We start from the raw sequence: 18,765 nt of genomic DNA, 5'->3' as shown, positions 1-18,765 counted from the left end.
AAGAACATGTGCACAACCGCAGACATGATTCAGGACAAGGCTAATTTATAACCATTCATCTCGAAACAATTTTTTTTTAAGTACAAACAAAACAAAACACAAAGCGTTCATTGTATTTGTTTGGCCACCGCATGTTTTTGTTGAATGATCAGCTCTCCTTCTGCAATCGTTTACTGCATGCTCCATGTCATGCTGTGAGTAAATCGAAGCATTTCAAACAAAACTTCCAGAATTGTCAGGGGAATACACTTTCATCAACAGCACCAACGTTTCAAACGTCACTGGTAGAGCTGGTTGAACTCACACAGTAAAAAGGCAAGAGGGAGACTTACCGCAATGGTAATGACGGGATCCATGACGTCATAGCTTATCTCCACGGCCTGGGCTGCTCTCTGTGCGTTGGTCAGTGTGTCCGCTAGGATAGCGCCAATGACTTGCCCCTGGTTAAACACCTGCACACACCACGTTGACTCTGACACTGACACTATAGTCTGTACAAACGTTTCCCCTCTGGGTAATTCATTTGTTTTCATTATCCAATTCCAACCCGATGACCGTGGCATTTGGCAACCATCCTCCTCCATCCTTGGCCGTTGTCTGTCCTTCTGACTGTCTTACTCAGGGTTAGACCTGTTCAATGTGAGATGTTGTCCTCCCATCTCTTCTTCTGCCTGCCTCTTCTCCCTGCCCCCTGCACTGTTCCCTGCAGGAAGGTCTTGGCCAGTCCTGATGATAGCAAGGCGTGGCCATACCACTTCAATAACCTTTTCTTTACAGTGGTTAGTAGATCATCATTTGGCCCGATAGCTTCCTTGACTCTTTTACGCACTTCATTGTTTGTGATGTTGTCCCTGTATGTGATGCCAAGGATCTGCCAGAAGCATCTTATCTCTGTGGCCTTTATCTTCTTCTCTACTTCAGGTGTCAATGTCCATGTATCGCAGGCATAACATGGAATGACAAGGGAGCGCATCAGTCTGATTTTTTAGCTGGGCGTGGTGTTGCCGTCTTTCCAGACGGGCCTCAGTTTTGCAAGCGCTGTTATTGTCAGAACTATCTTGGAGAGTATTTCTGGCTTGGATCCTTTGCCCGAAACGATTGCTCAGAGATACTTGAAGTTTTGAACGGTTTCCAGTTTTTCACCGTTGATTCTTTGTCAGATTAGACATGTCACACACACACACACACACACACACACACACACACACACACACACACACACAAACACACAGAGTGAGCCAATGGTGTAATTATGACCCTCTACAACCCCGACTTGCAAAATTCATAAATGAATGTTTCAAAGAACACGTCAAGTTTTAATTAGAACACGTTTGATTTAGTTTAGTTGTTTTTTGTTTGTTTTGTTTTGTTTGTTTTTTCTTTCTTTTTTTCACCCTTTATTGTTGTGTCAATAAACCATTCCCCAAGGGTTGTGTTTCTCTGTGACGAACCGCTGCCTTTGAGCGGAGAACAGCCTGTATTTCACAAAATGCAGAGAAATCTGTTTGGCACAACAGTGTAATACAATTCCTTCTCTGACGAAACAATAACACAATACATCCTCTAACTAAAAAATAACCAACAAACAAACAACAACAAAAAAAAACACAAAAAAACAATACCTCCTCTGAAGCAAATATTTCCTCAGCATCATTTCCCATGATGCTAAAGGTTCCCTTGCCAGGGACGTCCTTGTGGGAGATGTAGTCCACGACCCCTGGCATACTGAGGGCGGCCGTGGGGTCCACCCTGACAAGCTTGGCCCGGGCCTGGCTGCTGTGAACCAGGGCAAGGTACAGCTCCCCTGTTGAACACGTCACCCTCGGCTTACCTCACTTAAACCCGTCATGTCCGGGTATGGTCAAAGGGAAACATTTTTTTTTTACTTCCCATTACACTTTTTTATTTTTTTTTGCTTGTACGCTGCAATGAAAAAAGCTGTCGTTTTTTGTCACTGCTTGTTATGCAGTGTTCACACTGTAGTGGTTAAATGCTTAATACTAAATTTTGATGACAAGGGGCAAGTTGTTTCTAAAAATAGGAAACAGAAGAAGAGATGGCTAGTCATAATAACTGAAGCAAACGTTAACATGGTTTCATTCTGTGCCCATCCAATCCTAGTTTTCATGAAATTCATTTCTATCATTATGTATATATTTCATTTCAATTGTTACATTATATATTCCTACTTAACAGTATACATACTTTTATCATGTGTCAAATTACTCACAGCATTAACTCTTTCAGTAAAAAATATTATGCATTAGAACATTATTCTGTCTATATGTGAACACATTGCTTTTGCTTTGGATGCTTTTCATCGAAATCCGTACCACTGGTTAGTTCGTTACATCTGGCTGGAAAGTGAAGAAATTTGGAGTAAAGCACCTTTCCCAAGGACACAACACCTTGCCGAAAGGGAACCGTCCTCGAACCCCGATGACTGGTGAACACAGGATCAGAATTCTGATCCCTAACAGGGTCTACCAGGGCGCCTGATGCCTGTACAGAGCACCAAAGAGCCTTCAGACTAAGATGTGTTCTTTACTCGGTTTGCTCTTTTGCTCTACTGCCCAGGACCATGACAAGAAACATAGGGCCGTTCTAAAAAGGCTGAGGATACCATGGCAATAACCCTTCACTTAAGAATAGCACTCGAAATTCGAAAGCTTCAACTCTGAGAGCGTAAGCAAAATGTATATATATAAATCCTACCCTACAGGCAGGAAAGACCTATAGATGGCCGGTGTGTTGATTTCTTCTCTGTAGTCAAGACAGTTTCTTTGGTTTATTTCCTGTAAGAACTGTAATGAACGGTTTGTCATAAATTTCATCACGTTTTCAATTTCTACGTGTATTAACCCCTTGACTGGTGTGCCTTCGTGAAATGAGGTCATTCTGGCATGAGTTTGAAATACAGTTACCAATCTTTGTGTCCTTTTCAATGTTATGACTCATTTGCTGAACAAGATCAATGCCGTACTAAAAGAATAAAATCCAAATAAACTATGGTGACTGGCATTCTGGCCTGTAAGCTCAGTCTTATCTCAGTGACGTGACAGCCCTTCACTGACTGGCATACTCAGTGACGTGACAGCCCTTCACTGACTGGCATACTCAGTGACGTGACAGCCCTTCACTGACTGGCATACTCAGTGACGTGACAGCCCTTCACTGACTGGCACACTCAGTGACGTGACAGCCCTTCACTGACTGGCATACTCAGCGAGGTGACAGCCTTTCACTGACTGACATAGTGAGGTGACCGCCCTTCACTGACTGACATAGTGAGGTGACCGCCATTCACTGACTGACATAGTGAGGTGACCGCCCTTCACTGACTGACATAGTGAGGTGACAGCCCTTCACTGACTGACACAGTGAGGTGACAGCCCTTCACTGATTGGCATACCGGTCATCAGCAGTGAAGGGGTGACGTTCAGCACTACCCACCCTCCACCCCCACCCCCCACCTTTCAGGGGCGCCATGTCACACACGTAGACCGCTTCCCCCGTGGCCTGCTTGTAGGCAGACTCGTGAACCACGGGGCGGCGCAGGGCGCTGTGCGGGGACTCGACCTCCGGAACCAGGGAGTACCATTGCAGGCCGTGACTGGGGCCCCGCTCCAGGGGATCTGCCGCCGTCCGATCCCTGGGGGGTATGGGGGGGATCCCCTCCGCCACGCCCTGAGGGTTGGACAGTAAAGAGGGGATAGATCAACACTGTGACAGGGCGCCGGGTCAGAATCACGGTGTGAGTGTGCGCGTGCTTGTTTGCTGTGTGGGTCAGTCAGTTCGTGTCTAGCTTGTCTGGGGACCAGTCACTTACTTCGCAGCTCAAGTCGTTCTGTTACGTTGATTTAAAAAAAAAAAATTATAAATGGTAATAATTGCAGTTTTTCGCTGGATTGGATTTTGGTTTATTGTTTTACTTGCTACAGAAAGTGTGTGTGTGTGTGTGTGTGTGTGTGTGTGTGTGTGTGTGTGTGTGTGTGTGACGCACTGTAACTGACCTGTTCCTGAAGCTGTTTCAACACGGTCATGTAAAACTTGAAGAAGAAACTGACTGCCAGCGAGCGCCTGTACTCCACGTCCCCTCCTGGTGACCCGGGGTCAAGAGGCAGGTCAGAGGTCAGCAGGTCACAGGCCTTCTCCAGCAGCTCTTTATCCCATGTTCTGTGCAACATGACTGTTACTGAAGCACGTGGATGTTCAGTCTGTGTATACGTTATTATGGATAGTTAAGTTCGAACACTGTCAATCCAGTTTGTATTTTGCATGCATGTATAATTCAGTTGGTTAAGCATGTTACGTGCATTCCTGAGATTGTTGATTCGTATTCTCCGATACGCAGTATAAAAACATGGCAAACTGAGTCTTTTTTCGTGATCTCTTCTTTGACTATGCCCTGCGAAGTCTGGTCGCATACTGCGTATCTGAGAAAACAAACGAACAATGTTCTTTCCATGTTCAATGACAGTTTCTACCATAAAACTTCAGCTTACAGGTAAGTGTCACTTAATCTTTCAATGGTCAATGACTATTTCTGCCATCAAACTTCAACTTAAGAATAAATTTCGTGGCATCTTTCGCTGTTCAGTGACAGTTTCTGCCATCAAACTTCAACTTAAGAGTAAATTTCGTGGCATCTTTTGATGTTCAATGACAGTTTCTACCCAGTCCCTCACCGTCCCAGGAGGTGTGTCGTGGTGCGTGTGGCCGTGACGGTGGTGGTGGCCATGCCCCCAAAGGCCAGAGTCAGGCCCTGCACTGTGCATCTCTCGTCCAGCACCACGCGCATGGCGGCGTTGACAATGGCGATGTCGTCGTCTTTCCGGTTGGCCTGCTTGTAGGCGTGCAGGAACTCGTTCTGTGGGCGTCATCCACATGGTCAGGGTAAGTTGAGTTATGTGGGGGTTCCCCCCCCCCTCCACCCGCCCCCCCTACCCCTCCCCAAGTGCCAGCATGATTATTGAAATAAGTCATTGTCCAAAACCGTTTAAATCATCCCGTGTCTGGCAATGATCACTAAACAATACATTGTTCACAGGTGTATCACACTGCCCTGGTGATAGGATGATTACTAAATAATGTATTGTCCAAAGTCATATACAGCATCCCATGTCTAAGCATGATTACTAAACAATGCATTGTCCACAGACATTTAAAACGTCCCAGGTGATAGCATGATCACTTAATAATGTATTGTCAAAAGGCACAGAAAACATCTCAAGACTTAACAACGTTATTTTTCGCGGAACAACACCACTGAAGACGATAATATGATTCTTTTGACTTCACAGCGTTGTCAGAGAAAAAAGCATCAAACTTGAAAATGAAAACAAGGGAAATATTGTGTGAGTATGTCTATCAGTAGAGTGAAGAAGGAGAACCGATTTATTAAAGGCGTGTCCAGTTGAAGAGGACATCCCACACCAGACTCCTACGGAGGAGTGCTGTGGTGGAACAATGCCCCCTAAAGGAGTCCAAGAGGATGAGTCAAGTATCACAAGTTAGCAGCAAAGTTTGCAGAAGCTGTGGTAGTTGTTATGACTACGCGGCAGCAGTAGCTGCAGTAACGGTACAGTTTGTTTGTTTTTATTTGTTTTTTCTGGATGTTTCACTATTTCATAGACACAATTCACATCATCACTTAACTTCACAATTTTTACGTATCGCCCCCATTCGCACAGTCATCAGCAACAGAATAAGCAGCAGCAGCAGCCACTGTACTACCCGCAGAAAATATTACTATAGAAGCAGCGAAAAAATGCACGCAACTAAGGGTAAAAACAATCCCCACAGATGCAGCAAATAACAGCAGAAGTAACACCGCACTGTGTTTAACTGGTTGGTAAAGATAGAAGTGAAAGGTCCCACAGGCTTTCACGGCAATGGAGGCAAAGATTCCCTATCCCTGTGTCTAGAGCTCAGAATCGGAAGGCAGGGCCCAACCCTCTCCTTCTTCCACTTTAACTGATACCAACCGATATCAGCTACCCATTCACATATGGGTGGAGTGAGGTAGTATCAGTATCAGTATCAGTAGCTCAAGGAGGCGTCACTGCGTTCGGACAAATCCATATACGCTACACCACATCTGCCAAGCAGATGCCTGACCAGCAGCGTAACCCATCGCGCTTAGTCAGGCCTTGAGAAAAAAAAAAAAAAAAAAAAAAAAGTGTGTAGGTCGGAGTAAAGTGCCTTTCCCGAAGAGCACAGCACCGTGCGGAAACCGGGCCTCGAACCGGGACCACTGGAGACCAGTGGATCAGAAGTACAACAGCTGATCGGTTCTGTCGCGGCGCCTGGTGGCTGGTACCTTGTGAGAGAAGGGGAGGAGGACGGAGAGCAGGATCTCGTCAGGATGAACGTCAACGGTCCGGTACCCCTTGAAGAAGGAACCGTCCATCTTCACTTCCCGTCTGCTGCCGTCTGCACAGGGCGTGGTGTGCAACATTGTGTACAGTGTGTGAAAACCATGCAGCAACATTGTGTACAGTATGTGAAAACCATGCAGCAACATTGTGTACAGTGTGTGAAAACCATGCAGCAACACTGTGTACAGTGTGTGAAAACCATGCAGCAACATTGTGTACAGTGTGTGAAAACCATGCAGCAACATTGTGTACATTGTGTGAAAACCATGCAGCAACATTGTGTACAGTGTGTGAAAACCATGCAGCAACATTGTGTACAGTGTGTGAAAACCATGTAGAAACATTATGTACAGTGTGTGAAAACCATGCAGCAACATTATGTACAGTGTGTGAAAACCATGCAGCAACATTATGTGCAGTGTGTGAAAACCATGCAGCAACATTATGTACAGTGTGTGAAAACCATGCAGCAACATTATGTACAGTGTGTGAAAACCATGCAGCAACATTGTGTACAGTGTGTGAAAACCATGCAGCAACATTATGTACAGTGTGTGAAAACCATGCAGCAACATTATGTACAGTGTGTGAAAACCATGTAGAAACATTGTGTACAGTGTGTGAAAACCATGTAGAAACATTATGTACAGTGAGTGAAACCATGCAGCAACATTGTGTGAAGTGTGTGAAAACCCAGTTGCCAATTAAAAAAGGAAAGCAGCAACGTTGTGCCAAGTGTGTGAAAACCCAGTGACCTAAAAATGAATAAATAAATAAAAAAATAAAAACAAGCAAAAACCAAAACCAAAAAAACCCGAAAGCAGAAGCATTGTGTTAATTGTTTGAAAACTCAGTGACCTTAAAAAACCGGAAGCAGCAATTTTGCATAAGATGTGTAAAATCCCAATGACCTAAAGATAAAAATAACCCCACAAGTAGCAGCAGTGTTAAGTGTGTGAAAATCCAGTACCCTGAAAATAGAACCAAACAAGATGGAAATAGCAACCCTTTGTAATGCGTGTTAAAACTCACTGACATAAAAAAAGAAAAACAACAACTGAAGTAGCACCACAGTGCAAAGTGTGCGGAAACACAGTCACCCAAGAATAAAAACAAAGAAACAACAGTGGAGCAACATTGTGTGTGTCTGTCCGCCACTATACCAATCTGCCATTCAAAAACACATGCACGCAACCATGAATGTATACATGCACACGCATGCAACACACACACACACACACACACACACACACACACACACACACACGTGTATTCCCATGCACAAAATAATATACATTCACACACAAAAGACACACACACACACACACACACACACCTGTAGAAACAAACTCCAGGTGGGCCCCACAGGCAAGGAGTAGAGGGTTCAGATCCGAGATGGGACTGGCTGTCATGATGTTACCACCCAGGGTCTGAACAGTGAATGGGTCACAGGTGTCATCATCAGTGCGGACAAAGAGAGAGAGAGAGAGAGAGAGAGAGAGAGTATAACAGGATTCAGCTTGCTAAGTCGTTTGTGGGTTCCTTGCCTCTTCGTTCAGCCATGACGACTGGCTCCTGCGTCATTTCTAGTTTTACGTCATGACGTCTTTTACGTCATAGACTGTTCACTGCTGTATCCTCTTTGTCACAAAAGAAGACATGTTTCTTTCTGAATTTATAGCACTTAGTTGTGTTGATAAATATTAATCTTTGGAATCAAAGTTGAGCAATTATAACACACCTAACACAAACTCAAACTTGTAATGATATAAACTTGAAATCAATAATTAGACTAAACAGTACATTATCTGAACAACAAATTGCAGCACATTCTGTTATTTCTTGTTTGTGTCGCAGCATTATTCTGTTCCTTGTGTATGTTGATCCGTTTGCCGTGTTCTTACAATGTACGATCTGAGAACACTTGATGCTGATTGCACGGTTGCTGGTATCCATTCACTTCCTTTCTCTTTCTGCATGTAGACAGTGTCACCTGGTTTAAGCACCGGTAGTGGTTGCTTTCTTGCTGTCTTATTGTAAGCTTTTGCTTGCTGTTCCTGCCTTTCAAATTTTTGTTGAACGCATTCTAGTGCATTAAAGTTGTCTCGAGGTTTGCAGTTTTGAGGTCTTGGACACTCTCCTTCTTTCTATTCAAATGTTGTTGAAAATGCCAACAGCTTCAGGGCCAATGACATGTAGAAAAGTCATGCACTGTACCTTGCGGCTTTTGCTTTCTAAACCGCTGGCTGCATGATAGATGCTAAAACTGTAAAGGGAAGCGACCGCTGTAGAGAATGACGTACTGGTTCAGGAGTAGCTTCCCTTCCTTCAGTTAGTTGCTTGACAACGGAATCAACAGTCGGACTTACGAACGTGTCTCTCACAATCTGTTACTGTGTCTAGGCTGTGTTTCTAGTCATGGAATGATTGGTTTCATAACAAGCGCCCACAGGTCAGCTTGTGAAAAACGCTGCTGGAAGTGTTTCCAGTTGTCTGCCAAGTTCCCTTCAAGCTGAAGATGATCAGGAGTCTCCAAATGATCCATTGCTTACATGGACTCTTCTTTTCTGACACCATATAACAGCATTCAGCTTGCATAGTCGTTTGTGCCTCTTCGTTCAGCCATGACTGTCTCTTGCGTCATTTCTAGTTTTACGTCATGGCGTCTTTACGTCATAGAATGTTCACTGCGAGAGAGAGAGAGAGAGAGAGAGAATGAGGGAAACAGAAAGTGGAGAGTGAGAGATAGAGACAGAGAGAGGGAAGGGGGAGAGACAGGTGAGAGAGAAAGGGGAGACAGAGACAGAGATTGTGTGTGTGTGTGTGTGTGTGTGTGTGTGTGTGTGTGTGTGTGTGTGTGTATGTGTGTGTGTGTGTGTTTCTCTCTCGTATATATGTCTCATTCTCCATTTATACAGATACATACATACATACATGCACACCCCCTCATACATGCACACACACACACACACACTGTCAAACGGACAAAAATGATTACTGAAACTCACAGCCACGTTGCGAATCTGGGGTCCAGCAAACCAGCGTAACATCTCCACAAAGGCAGAGAACACTCGTGTCTTTTCCTCTGTACACACACACACACACACACACACACACACACCACACACACAAACTAACTGATATGCTCGTATAAACTAGATTTCTGTCAGCAAAAATCTGTCTGATCTATAAACTAAATTTCTGTCAACAAACACATCCAAATGACCTTGTAAACAAGCTACCTCTTAACACGAACACAGGAATGATTTCAAAGCTGGCTTCCAATCAATGAAAAATGTCTTGATGATTAATGAATCATGTTTTCTTCTTCTGTGTCTTTTTTTTTTTTTAATACATTGACCAAGGAGCTGTTAAACATCCCACTCCCACGCCGCTTCTTCTTCTTATTGTTACTACAACAACCACTACCACTAGTATTACTATTACTTTTACCATCATTATCATTGCTTTTATCATCATGATAATCATCATCATTCCAATTATTTTCATTATTATTGCAGGTAGACAGACAGAAAGAAAGAAAGAAGCCCCCCCATCCCTAGACCCCCACCCGGCAAGTTCCCAACGGCCTCCTTCAGAGAGCATTCCAGGGTGGCCAGAGTGACAGAGGCACCCAGTCTGATGCCGCTGGACACACGCTGGACAGTGGTCAGTTCGGATACCCGGGTAGCGGACACCAGCACCGGGTACAGCTGTTTCTTCAACTTCATCTCCACACCTGGTTGGTCACCACAGGTAAAATAACCATTACATCACTTAACACACAAGCGCGAGCACGCACACACTTTCACACACACACACACACACAAGCGCGCGCGCGCGCGCAAAATACCATCACTAACCCCTTCACGTATGCACATATATTGCATACTTTCTTTCGTAGGTATAAGCACACAGACTGTATAAGAACGTCAACGTATTTCATGTCACACATGATGTGGTCTGCCATTCAGGGCAGTCATTTCAAACATCAGCGCGAACAAACACTGGAAATTACTGTCCACAAAAATCGTAACACACACGCTATACATATTCTGTTAACACACACACACACACACACACACACACACACACACACACACACACACACACACACACACTGTCAAACGGACAAAAATGATTGCTGAAACTCACAGCCACGTTGCGAATCTGGGGTCCAGCGCACAGACACACACACACATACACACATTATATATATACATATATATATATATAGATAAGAGAGAGATTTTTATACATAGATAGATATGTTGTATGGTCAACACATACACATGCTATATATATATATATATATATATATATATATATATATATATATTATATATATATATACTGTTAACACAGGGCATGACATACACACGCTACATATCTTCTGTTAAGGCGTAACAAACACATGCTGTATACCAACTCTTCACGCAAGGTGTAACCTACACATACTATAAATCCATTGTTCATACTAGACACACACGATGTATATCTGCTGTTAACAGAAGGCGTAAAACATACATGCTATACATCTATATACCACCAGCAGCGGCAGCAGCAGTAGCAGCAGCAGCAGCACAAGTAGAATCAGCAGTAGCAGTATCAGCAGCAGCAGCAGCAGCACTAGTAGCAGCAGCAGTAGTAGTAGTACTTGGTGAAACATACACGCCCTAAAAGTAAAACATGTACATGCAGTATACCTATCTCCGTGTTTCCGGCGACGATTTTGCAGTGCGGATGGGCTCTTTTGATGTCCAGAAGTTTGGCCAGCGACACAGGTCTGTACCACGTGACACGTGGACCCGTGAACACCAAGGACTGGGAGTTCAAATCCTCTCTTTGCAGCTGCAAGATTGGATGAAGACGTGTGCGTATTTTATGTGCTGACCTTTGGGACGTATGCGTATTTTATGTGGCGACATTTGGGCGTGTGCTTATTCTATGTGCTGACGTTTGGGACGTGGGTGTATTTTATGCGCTGATATCTATACTGTGGGCGCATCTTGTGTGGTGACATTTTTGACGTGGGCGTATTTCATGAGTGACATATGGGATGTGGCCGTATGTTAGTGTGACATTTGGGACGTGAATGTATTTTCTGTTGTGACATTTGGGACAAGATTATGTTCTGTGCGTTGACATTCGGGGCGTGGGCATATCTAATGTCGTGACAGCTAGAATGGTAAGCCATTTGTATCCTTTGTATCCTTTCATTCTCTCTGTCTGTCTGCTTGCCTGTCTGTCTGTCTGTCTGCTTGCCTGTCTGTCTCTATCTATCTATCTCTCCCCTTCTCTCTCTCTCTCTCTCCCTCTCTTCTACCCGTTCCATTTCTCACTCTCCCCCTCATACCCTCTCTTTCTCGCTCTTTTTGTCTCTATTTCTTAAACAATGAACCATAAAGTAGTTTTCGTTCTTTATCGCTCTCCAACTTTTCAAATGTCCACATTATCAAACCCATTTCATAGTGCTAGTCTTCCCAAACATACTCTGATCAACCAAAGGCCAGTTAGTTTTATGACTATGGCTCTCAAACTGGGAGGCAAGACTGCACTGGCTCTTAGTGCTGCAGCCTTGGGGGCAAGTTGGCCTTTGGGAACCATCCTGACGCAGACTGTCCTAAAACCCTCTTGATCGAGAGAATGGGAATGTAACGTGGGCAAGACAGTCTTCACTAAAATCAAATTCCTTCCCAGATAGTCGGGACAGCAGTTGCTTTCTCTGTTACCCTGATGGTCTTAGTTGGACACGGCTGACTACTATACATACACTGACACCACGTTGAGACGGGCAGCGAAAATCTAAACTTTATGTTGGGTGTCTGTGATATGAGAGGGGGCACCGTGGCAGAAGCGGTCAGGTGATGGACTTCTGATCCAGTGTTTACCAGTGGTCAGAGTTCCAGGCCCCCTTCAAGCATCGTGGTGTGTCCTTGTGATAGACACTTTACTCCGATCTTCCTCACTCCAGCCAGGTGTGAATGGGTCCCTGACTTTGGTCAGGGAAGGTTTAAAGCGGCAGAAAAAGATAGGGCCACACCTTTCTGTACCGAACCATTGACACAGTGATTATGAGTTCATTGCCCACAAAGCCGTGGGACATTTAGCCTTTAACCTGTGATGCATTCCAACTGACGACATCTGAACATCGAGCTAGGCACTCAAACAGTTAAGTGTAGATCAACGCGGAACTTGTTCATGCTGACTCTCAGATCTGACGTACCTTGAGGAAGGGAGGGAATATTGGTTCCTGGGTGACGTCAATCCCAGCACCAGTTTTCTCCCTTCCCGTGCCGGCATGGTCCTTCATCTGAACACAGTGCACAGCACACTGCTTACAACCATGGAGCAAAGACACATAGCTTGTCTGTCCTGCTTTTTGGGATCCGCTGAAAGTTGTAAACGCTGACAGATATGAAAGAGAGAGACAGAGAGAGAGACAAAAAGTCACAGAGAAAGAGACAGAGAGAAAACCGAGAGAAAAAAAACAGTTGAAACAATTGTTGTTTTGTTTTAGAGAGAAATAGAATAAGCAGACAATGCTTCATTTTACTTCCTATCAAAAGGAAAAAGAACTGAAATTAAAAGAAAACAACGAATACAATGACTGAAAAACAAAATGACTAAACCAAACGCAAACAATGCATGATTATATCACATCAAACATATCACATACAGAGAGAGAGAGAGAGAGAGAGAGAGAGAATCTTTGTTTTCTGAGAAACATGATTAACAATTTATGTTTTTATATAGCTCTTGTTTTCTGAGAAACATGATTAACAATTTATGTTTTTATATAGCTCTTGAAAGGCAATTTCTCTCTCTCATATATATATATATATATGTGTGTGTGTGTGTGTGATATGAAATAAAATTAAAAAAAAACAGCAGTAGTATACAGCTATATCAAAACATAACACATTTTAGAGAGAGAGAGAGAGTACTTCAGTCAATCACCTCCCCATCCTGCTCGGCCACGCCATTCAAGGTAGAATTCCCATTCTGGATATTGCCAAAACTGACATCCCCATTCTGGATTCCTCTGGAAACGGGATGCTCGTTTGAGACACCATTCACCAGGGCGTCTCCATTCTGGTTGGTGTTTTTGATCTTGGGGATATTTTTGCAGCACTGGTCTCCTAAAGCACATACTCCCCCCTTCAAAAGGAAAAAGTGAATATAATTTTACGATCTATCGTCAATGAATGCTAATATATAATTGGGCAGAAAATAAAGGTAAGCACAAGACAGACTCAACATCTCCAGACAGATTCAGACACAGACGGTTCATCCATTTCAGGCCTGGGCCCCTCACGATGGGGAATGTAAACAAACAGACAATCATTACAACACCGATTATGAACATGGAGAGAATGAAAAGCTCAGCTCTATAAAGAATGTCAAGAAACAGCAAATTCGCTATATTTAGAGTTGCTTTATGCATTCACGTTATTATTACTATCACTGTCATCATCGTCATCATCTTCATCATCATCAACATCAGCAGCAGCAGCAGCAGCAGCAGAAGCAGCAGTAGTAGTAGTAGTAATCATTATCTTTTTCTTCTTCGTCTTCCTCTTCTTATTCTTCCTAGGTTTGTTTGTTTGTTGTTGTTTTTTCCATTATTACTTTTGAGAGTACCATTGTGAACGAACGAAATGCAAAGCGCTATAAGCATTATTTCTGAAAATGAAAAATATAACATATACATGTCCATTGTAATTATTACTAATATCCCAGCACTAGCTAAGCACCAGACCAGCAGATGAGGCAACTGTTGTCCTGACTTGCAAAGAATCGGGTTTTGCCGGCCACGATCATGAGTGAACTGACAGTAACTTGGAAACATCACACACACATTCGTGCACGCACGCACGCACGCAAGCACGCACACGCACAAACACACACACACACACACACACACACACACACACACCATTTACCTGTGTGAAAGGCCGGTAAGCATCCAGGATAGGTCTGTATCCAGTACATCGACACAGGTTGCCTGCACGCCGTGACATGACATGTATGTATGACAGTCAGTCGTGTCAGTATATGGCCATCATAACAGCAGAGAAAGCATTTGCTGTCTTGACTATCTGGGCAAGAATCTGATTATAGTGGAGAGTGTCTTGCCCAAGTTACATCCACACTCTCTCGGCCAAGATGGTTTAAGGACAGATGATATGGTTCCCAAAAACCAACTTGCCCCCTAGACTGCAGCACTAGTAGTCACTGCAATCTATGTCTCGTCTTGTCTTGTCGTGGCTTGTCTTGTCGTGGCTTGTCTTGTCTTGTCGTGGCTTGTCTTGTTTTGTCTTGTCTTATCTTGTCTTGCCTTCTAATTTCCGAGTCATAGTCCTTCACAAAAGAATAAGCTGTAAATGACTTCCCACTGCGGTGGAGAAACATTGGTCATACAACTGGTGTGGCGTTATTTCCCTGCCACATCAAGGGGTGCGGTGGCCGAATGGTTAGGGTGCTCGGTTCTCTGGGTTCGATCCCCGATTTCGGCACTCCTGATAGCTGAAGGGTGAACATTTTTTCCCGATCTCCCACGTCAACAACGTGTGTGCAGACCTGCTAGTGCCTGAGCCCTCTTCGTGTGTATACGCACGCAGAATATAAGAACATATCCAGCACCCATTCCCAGAAAACGGAGCATGGCTGCCTTTATCGCGCAGTTAAAAAAACCGGTTATACAAATAGCAACTATCACTGCTGTTGCTGATTATGTGAGGATGATACTGGTGATTAGCAAGTAATGATACATGACAGCAGTTGACAAATTGATACGAGGAAAGTGCGTTACACACACACACACACACACACACACACACACACACACACACACATACACACATGCCTCCCCCACGCACACCACCCCCCTCCCTCGCCCCCCCCCCACCACCACCCCACCGCCACACCCCCCCACACACACTACCACACACACACACGCATACATACACAAACACACACACACTCTCGCGTACGCACACGCGCAAACACCTCCACCGCCACCCCCTACAAACACACACACACACATACACGAGCGCGCGCGCACACACACACGCAGAATGAACGAGAAGTCTCACCTTCAAACGCAGACTCCAGTTGTTGAACAGTTGGAGTAGGGCTGTTACGGAGCAAGGTGTACATGGACATGACGAATCCTGGTGTACAGAAGCCGCACTGTGTGCCGTGATGGGCTGCAAGTTGCTCCTGTGTGGAGGGGACAATTAAGAATGAAATAAAAAAAACCTTCATCTTCACACTTGCTTGAAATTTAATTGTGCATTTTACAGTTTGGTTATTGTTTTATACCGACTTTTATACGGACACCATCTTTCTTAAATACGTTAAGTGTAGATACAAGAAAGGGTGCACGGGTGCACCCACATGCACGCACGTATGAGTATGTGTGTGTGTGTGTGTGTGTGTGTGTGTGTGTGTGTGTGTGTGTTTCATACAATATATGTGGCATGCTTTTCTTCTCTCGTTCCTTTCCATCCCAACGACACCATTCTGATATTGTGATGTGTTCGTGACCATTCATTTATCTTCATATGTTTTCACCATCATGTTTTTGCCTTTGTTGTTAGGTATCGCGTAGTGTGTTGGCCTATCTAGAGCAGGGACTGGGCAAAATTCAACGCATCAGTGCTAATCTATTATTTAAAAAAATTAAAATTAAAAGAATTTTGGTTTGTCTCATTTCATCTCATATTGTCGCGTCTCGCCTTGTTTTATCCCGTTTCATCTTGTCTTGTCTTGTCTTGGCTTGTCTTGGCTTGTCTTCTCTTGTCTTGTCTTAGCTTGTCTTGTTTTGTCTTAGCTTGTCTTGTCTTGTCTCTCACCTGTAGCGGATGGAGACGGGTACGATGGCTACCGATGCCCTCCACAGTGGTGACAGCCATTCCGTGCAGTGAACACAGGGGCAGGAGACAGGCATTGGCACTGTAGTGTCTGTACACACACACACACACACACACACAGTGAACACAGGGGCAGGAGACAGGCATTGGCACTGTAGTGTCTGTACACACACACACACACACACACAGTGAACACAGGGGCAGGAGAAAGGCATTGACACTGTAGTGTCTGTACACACACACACACACACACACACACAGTGAACACAGGGGCAGGAGAAAGGCATTGACACTGTAGTGTCTGTACACACACACACACACACACACACACACACACACACACACACACACACACAGTGAACACAGGGGCAGGAGACAGGCATTGACACTGTAGTGTCTGTACACACACACACACACACACACACACACACACACACACAGTGAACATAGGGGCAGGAGAAAGGCATTGGCACTGTAGTGTCTGTACACACACACACACACACACATACACACAGTGAACACAGGAGCAGGAGACAGGTATTGGCACTGCAGTGCCTGTACACACACACACACACACACACACACACACACACACACAGTGAACACAAGGGCAGGAGACAGGCATTGGCACTGCAGTGTCTGTACACACACACACACACACACACACACACACACATATACACACAGTGAACACAGGGGCAGGAGACAGGTATTGGCACTGCAGTGTCTGTACACACACACACACACACACACACACACACACAGTGAACACAGGAGCAGGAGACAGGTATTGGCACTGCAGTGCCTGTACACACACACACACACACACACACACACACACACACAGTGAACACAAGGGCAGGAGACAGGTATTGGCACTGCAGTGTCTGTACACACACACACACACACACACACACACACACACACACACACACACACATATACACACAGTGAACAGAGGGGCAGGAGACAGGTAATGGCACTGTAGTGTCTGTACACACACACACACACACACACACACACAGTGAACACAGGGGCAGGAGACAGGCATTGGCACTGCAGTGTCTGTACACACACACACATACACACACACACACACACACACACACACAGTGAACACAGGGGCAGGAGACAGGCATTGGCACTGTAGTGTCTACACACACACACACACACACAGTGAACACAGAGACAGGAGACAGGCATTGGCACTGTAGTGTCTGTACACACATACACACACACACACACACACAGTGAACATAGGGGCAGGAGACAGGCATTGGCACTGCAGTGTCTGCATACACACACAGACACACACACACACACACACACACACACACACACACACACTATTCAAGCATACATAAACACATTCAAACATACGCTTGCGTTTGACAGAAAGAGAGACAGAGACAGAGAGAGATCATGTTTTGTAGTACAATGGACAGACTGTTACCGAGCAGTGTCGGAGTCCGCAGACCAATAAGACACCATGACGGTACAGGCGCCACACCCACCTTCCCCACACCCCAGCTTGGTTCCTGTCAGCTGTACTGGACACTGGAGTTGAGGATGTGTGTAAATGATGATGATATGGATACTTCTATAGAGACACTGGAGGTGAGGGTGTGTGTATATGATGATCATATTGGTATTTCTATAGGGATACTGGCGTTGAGGATATGTGTATCTGATGATGATAGGGATACTTCTATTGGGACACTGGAATTGAGGATGTGTGTATCTGATGATGATATGGATACTTCTATTGGGACACTGGAATTGAGGATGTGTGAATCTGATGATGATGATACGGATACTTCTATAGGGACACTGGAGTTGAGGATGTGTGTAAATGATGATGATAGGGATACTTCTATTGGGATACTGGAGTTGAGGATGTGTATATCTGATGATGATGATATGGATACTTTTATATGGACACTGGAGTTGAGGATGTGTGTATTTGATGATGATGCATGCTGGGTTCTTTTCCCTACAACCCACTGGAGGCTGATTTATAAGATTTTTTACGGGCGTATTTGATCTTCTCCGGGTGTTTCCACACGAAGGGGTTCAGGCACTTGTGGGTCTGCACATACGTTGACCTGGGAGATAGAAAAAATCTACGCCTCAAACCCACCAGGTTCGATGGTGTTTTATTAAACAAGGTAAGTCAGAACTCATGACAAACAGTAAATCAAGTCCCAGATCAATGTCAGCAGTCAACAGCTGGAAACAGTGAAGCAGTTTAAGAACCTTTGTGCCATCATCAGTGAAGAAGGCTCCAAGACCAAAACACTGGCAAGAGCTGCGCAGACTGCAACAGCACTGGCAAGACTGAAGACCATGATTATGGAGAGACAAGAACAACAGTCTCGGAACAAAAGTGAAGCTCCTGCATGCACTGATTCTCTGTTTTCTTGTATGCATGCGAATCCTCGGCTCTTTTGGCAAAGGTTGAGAGAAGGATCCAAGCAGTGGATATATGGTACTTCAGGAGAGTCCTT

At 44.6% G+C, this 18,765-nt stretch overlaps 1 protein-coding gene across 1 annotated transcript in view; it reads right to left on the bottom strand.

Moving 5' to 3' along the window:
• Positions 1-18,765, bottom strand: part of LOC143281133 (xanthine dehydrogenase/oxidase-like) — a 56,460-nt gene that overhangs the window by 26,285 nt on the left and 11,410 nt on the right. Inside the window, exons 4-19 of the mRNA XM_076586125.1 lie at positions 17,712-17,808; positions 16,241-16,349; positions 15,479-15,605; positions 14,327-14,388; positions 13,341-13,541; positions 12,607-12,693; positions 11,087-11,231; positions 9,952-10,119; positions 9,389-9,465; positions 7,717-7,810; positions 6,323-6,435; positions 4,689-4,870; positions 4,014-4,176; positions 3,474-3,687; positions 1,623-1,804; positions 333-452 (exon numbers count right to left, since the gene is read on the bottom strand). Coding sequence (XP_076442240.1) covers positions 333-452; positions 1,623-1,804; positions 3,474-3,687; positions 4,014-4,176; positions 4,689-4,870; positions 6,323-6,435; positions 7,717-7,810; positions 9,389-9,465; positions 9,952-10,119; positions 11,087-11,231; positions 12,607-12,693; positions 13,341-13,541; positions 14,327-14,388; positions 15,479-15,605; positions 16,241-16,349; positions 17,712-17,808 — 2,141 coding nt within the window. The remainder of the gene's footprint in view (positions 1-332; positions 453-1,622; positions 1,805-3,473; positions 3,688-4,013; positions 4,177-4,688; positions 4,871-6,322; positions 6,436-7,716; positions 7,811-9,388; positions 9,466-9,951; positions 10,120-11,086; positions 11,232-12,606; positions 12,694-13,340; positions 13,542-14,326; positions 14,389-15,478; positions 15,606-16,240; positions 16,350-17,711; positions 17,809-18,765) is intronic.

This window comes from Babylonia areolata, chromosome 4 (genome assembly GCF_041734735.1).
Source record: "Babylonia areolata isolate BAREFJ2019XMU chromosome 4, ASM4173473v1, whole genome shotgun sequence".
NCBI classification, from domain to species: domain Eukaryota; kingdom Metazoa; phylum Mollusca; class Gastropoda; order Neogastropoda; family Buccinidae; genus Babylonia; species Babylonia areolata.
Note: the sequence above shows the minus strand (reverse complement) of the source record. Positions and strands in the feature narration are given on the sequence as shown.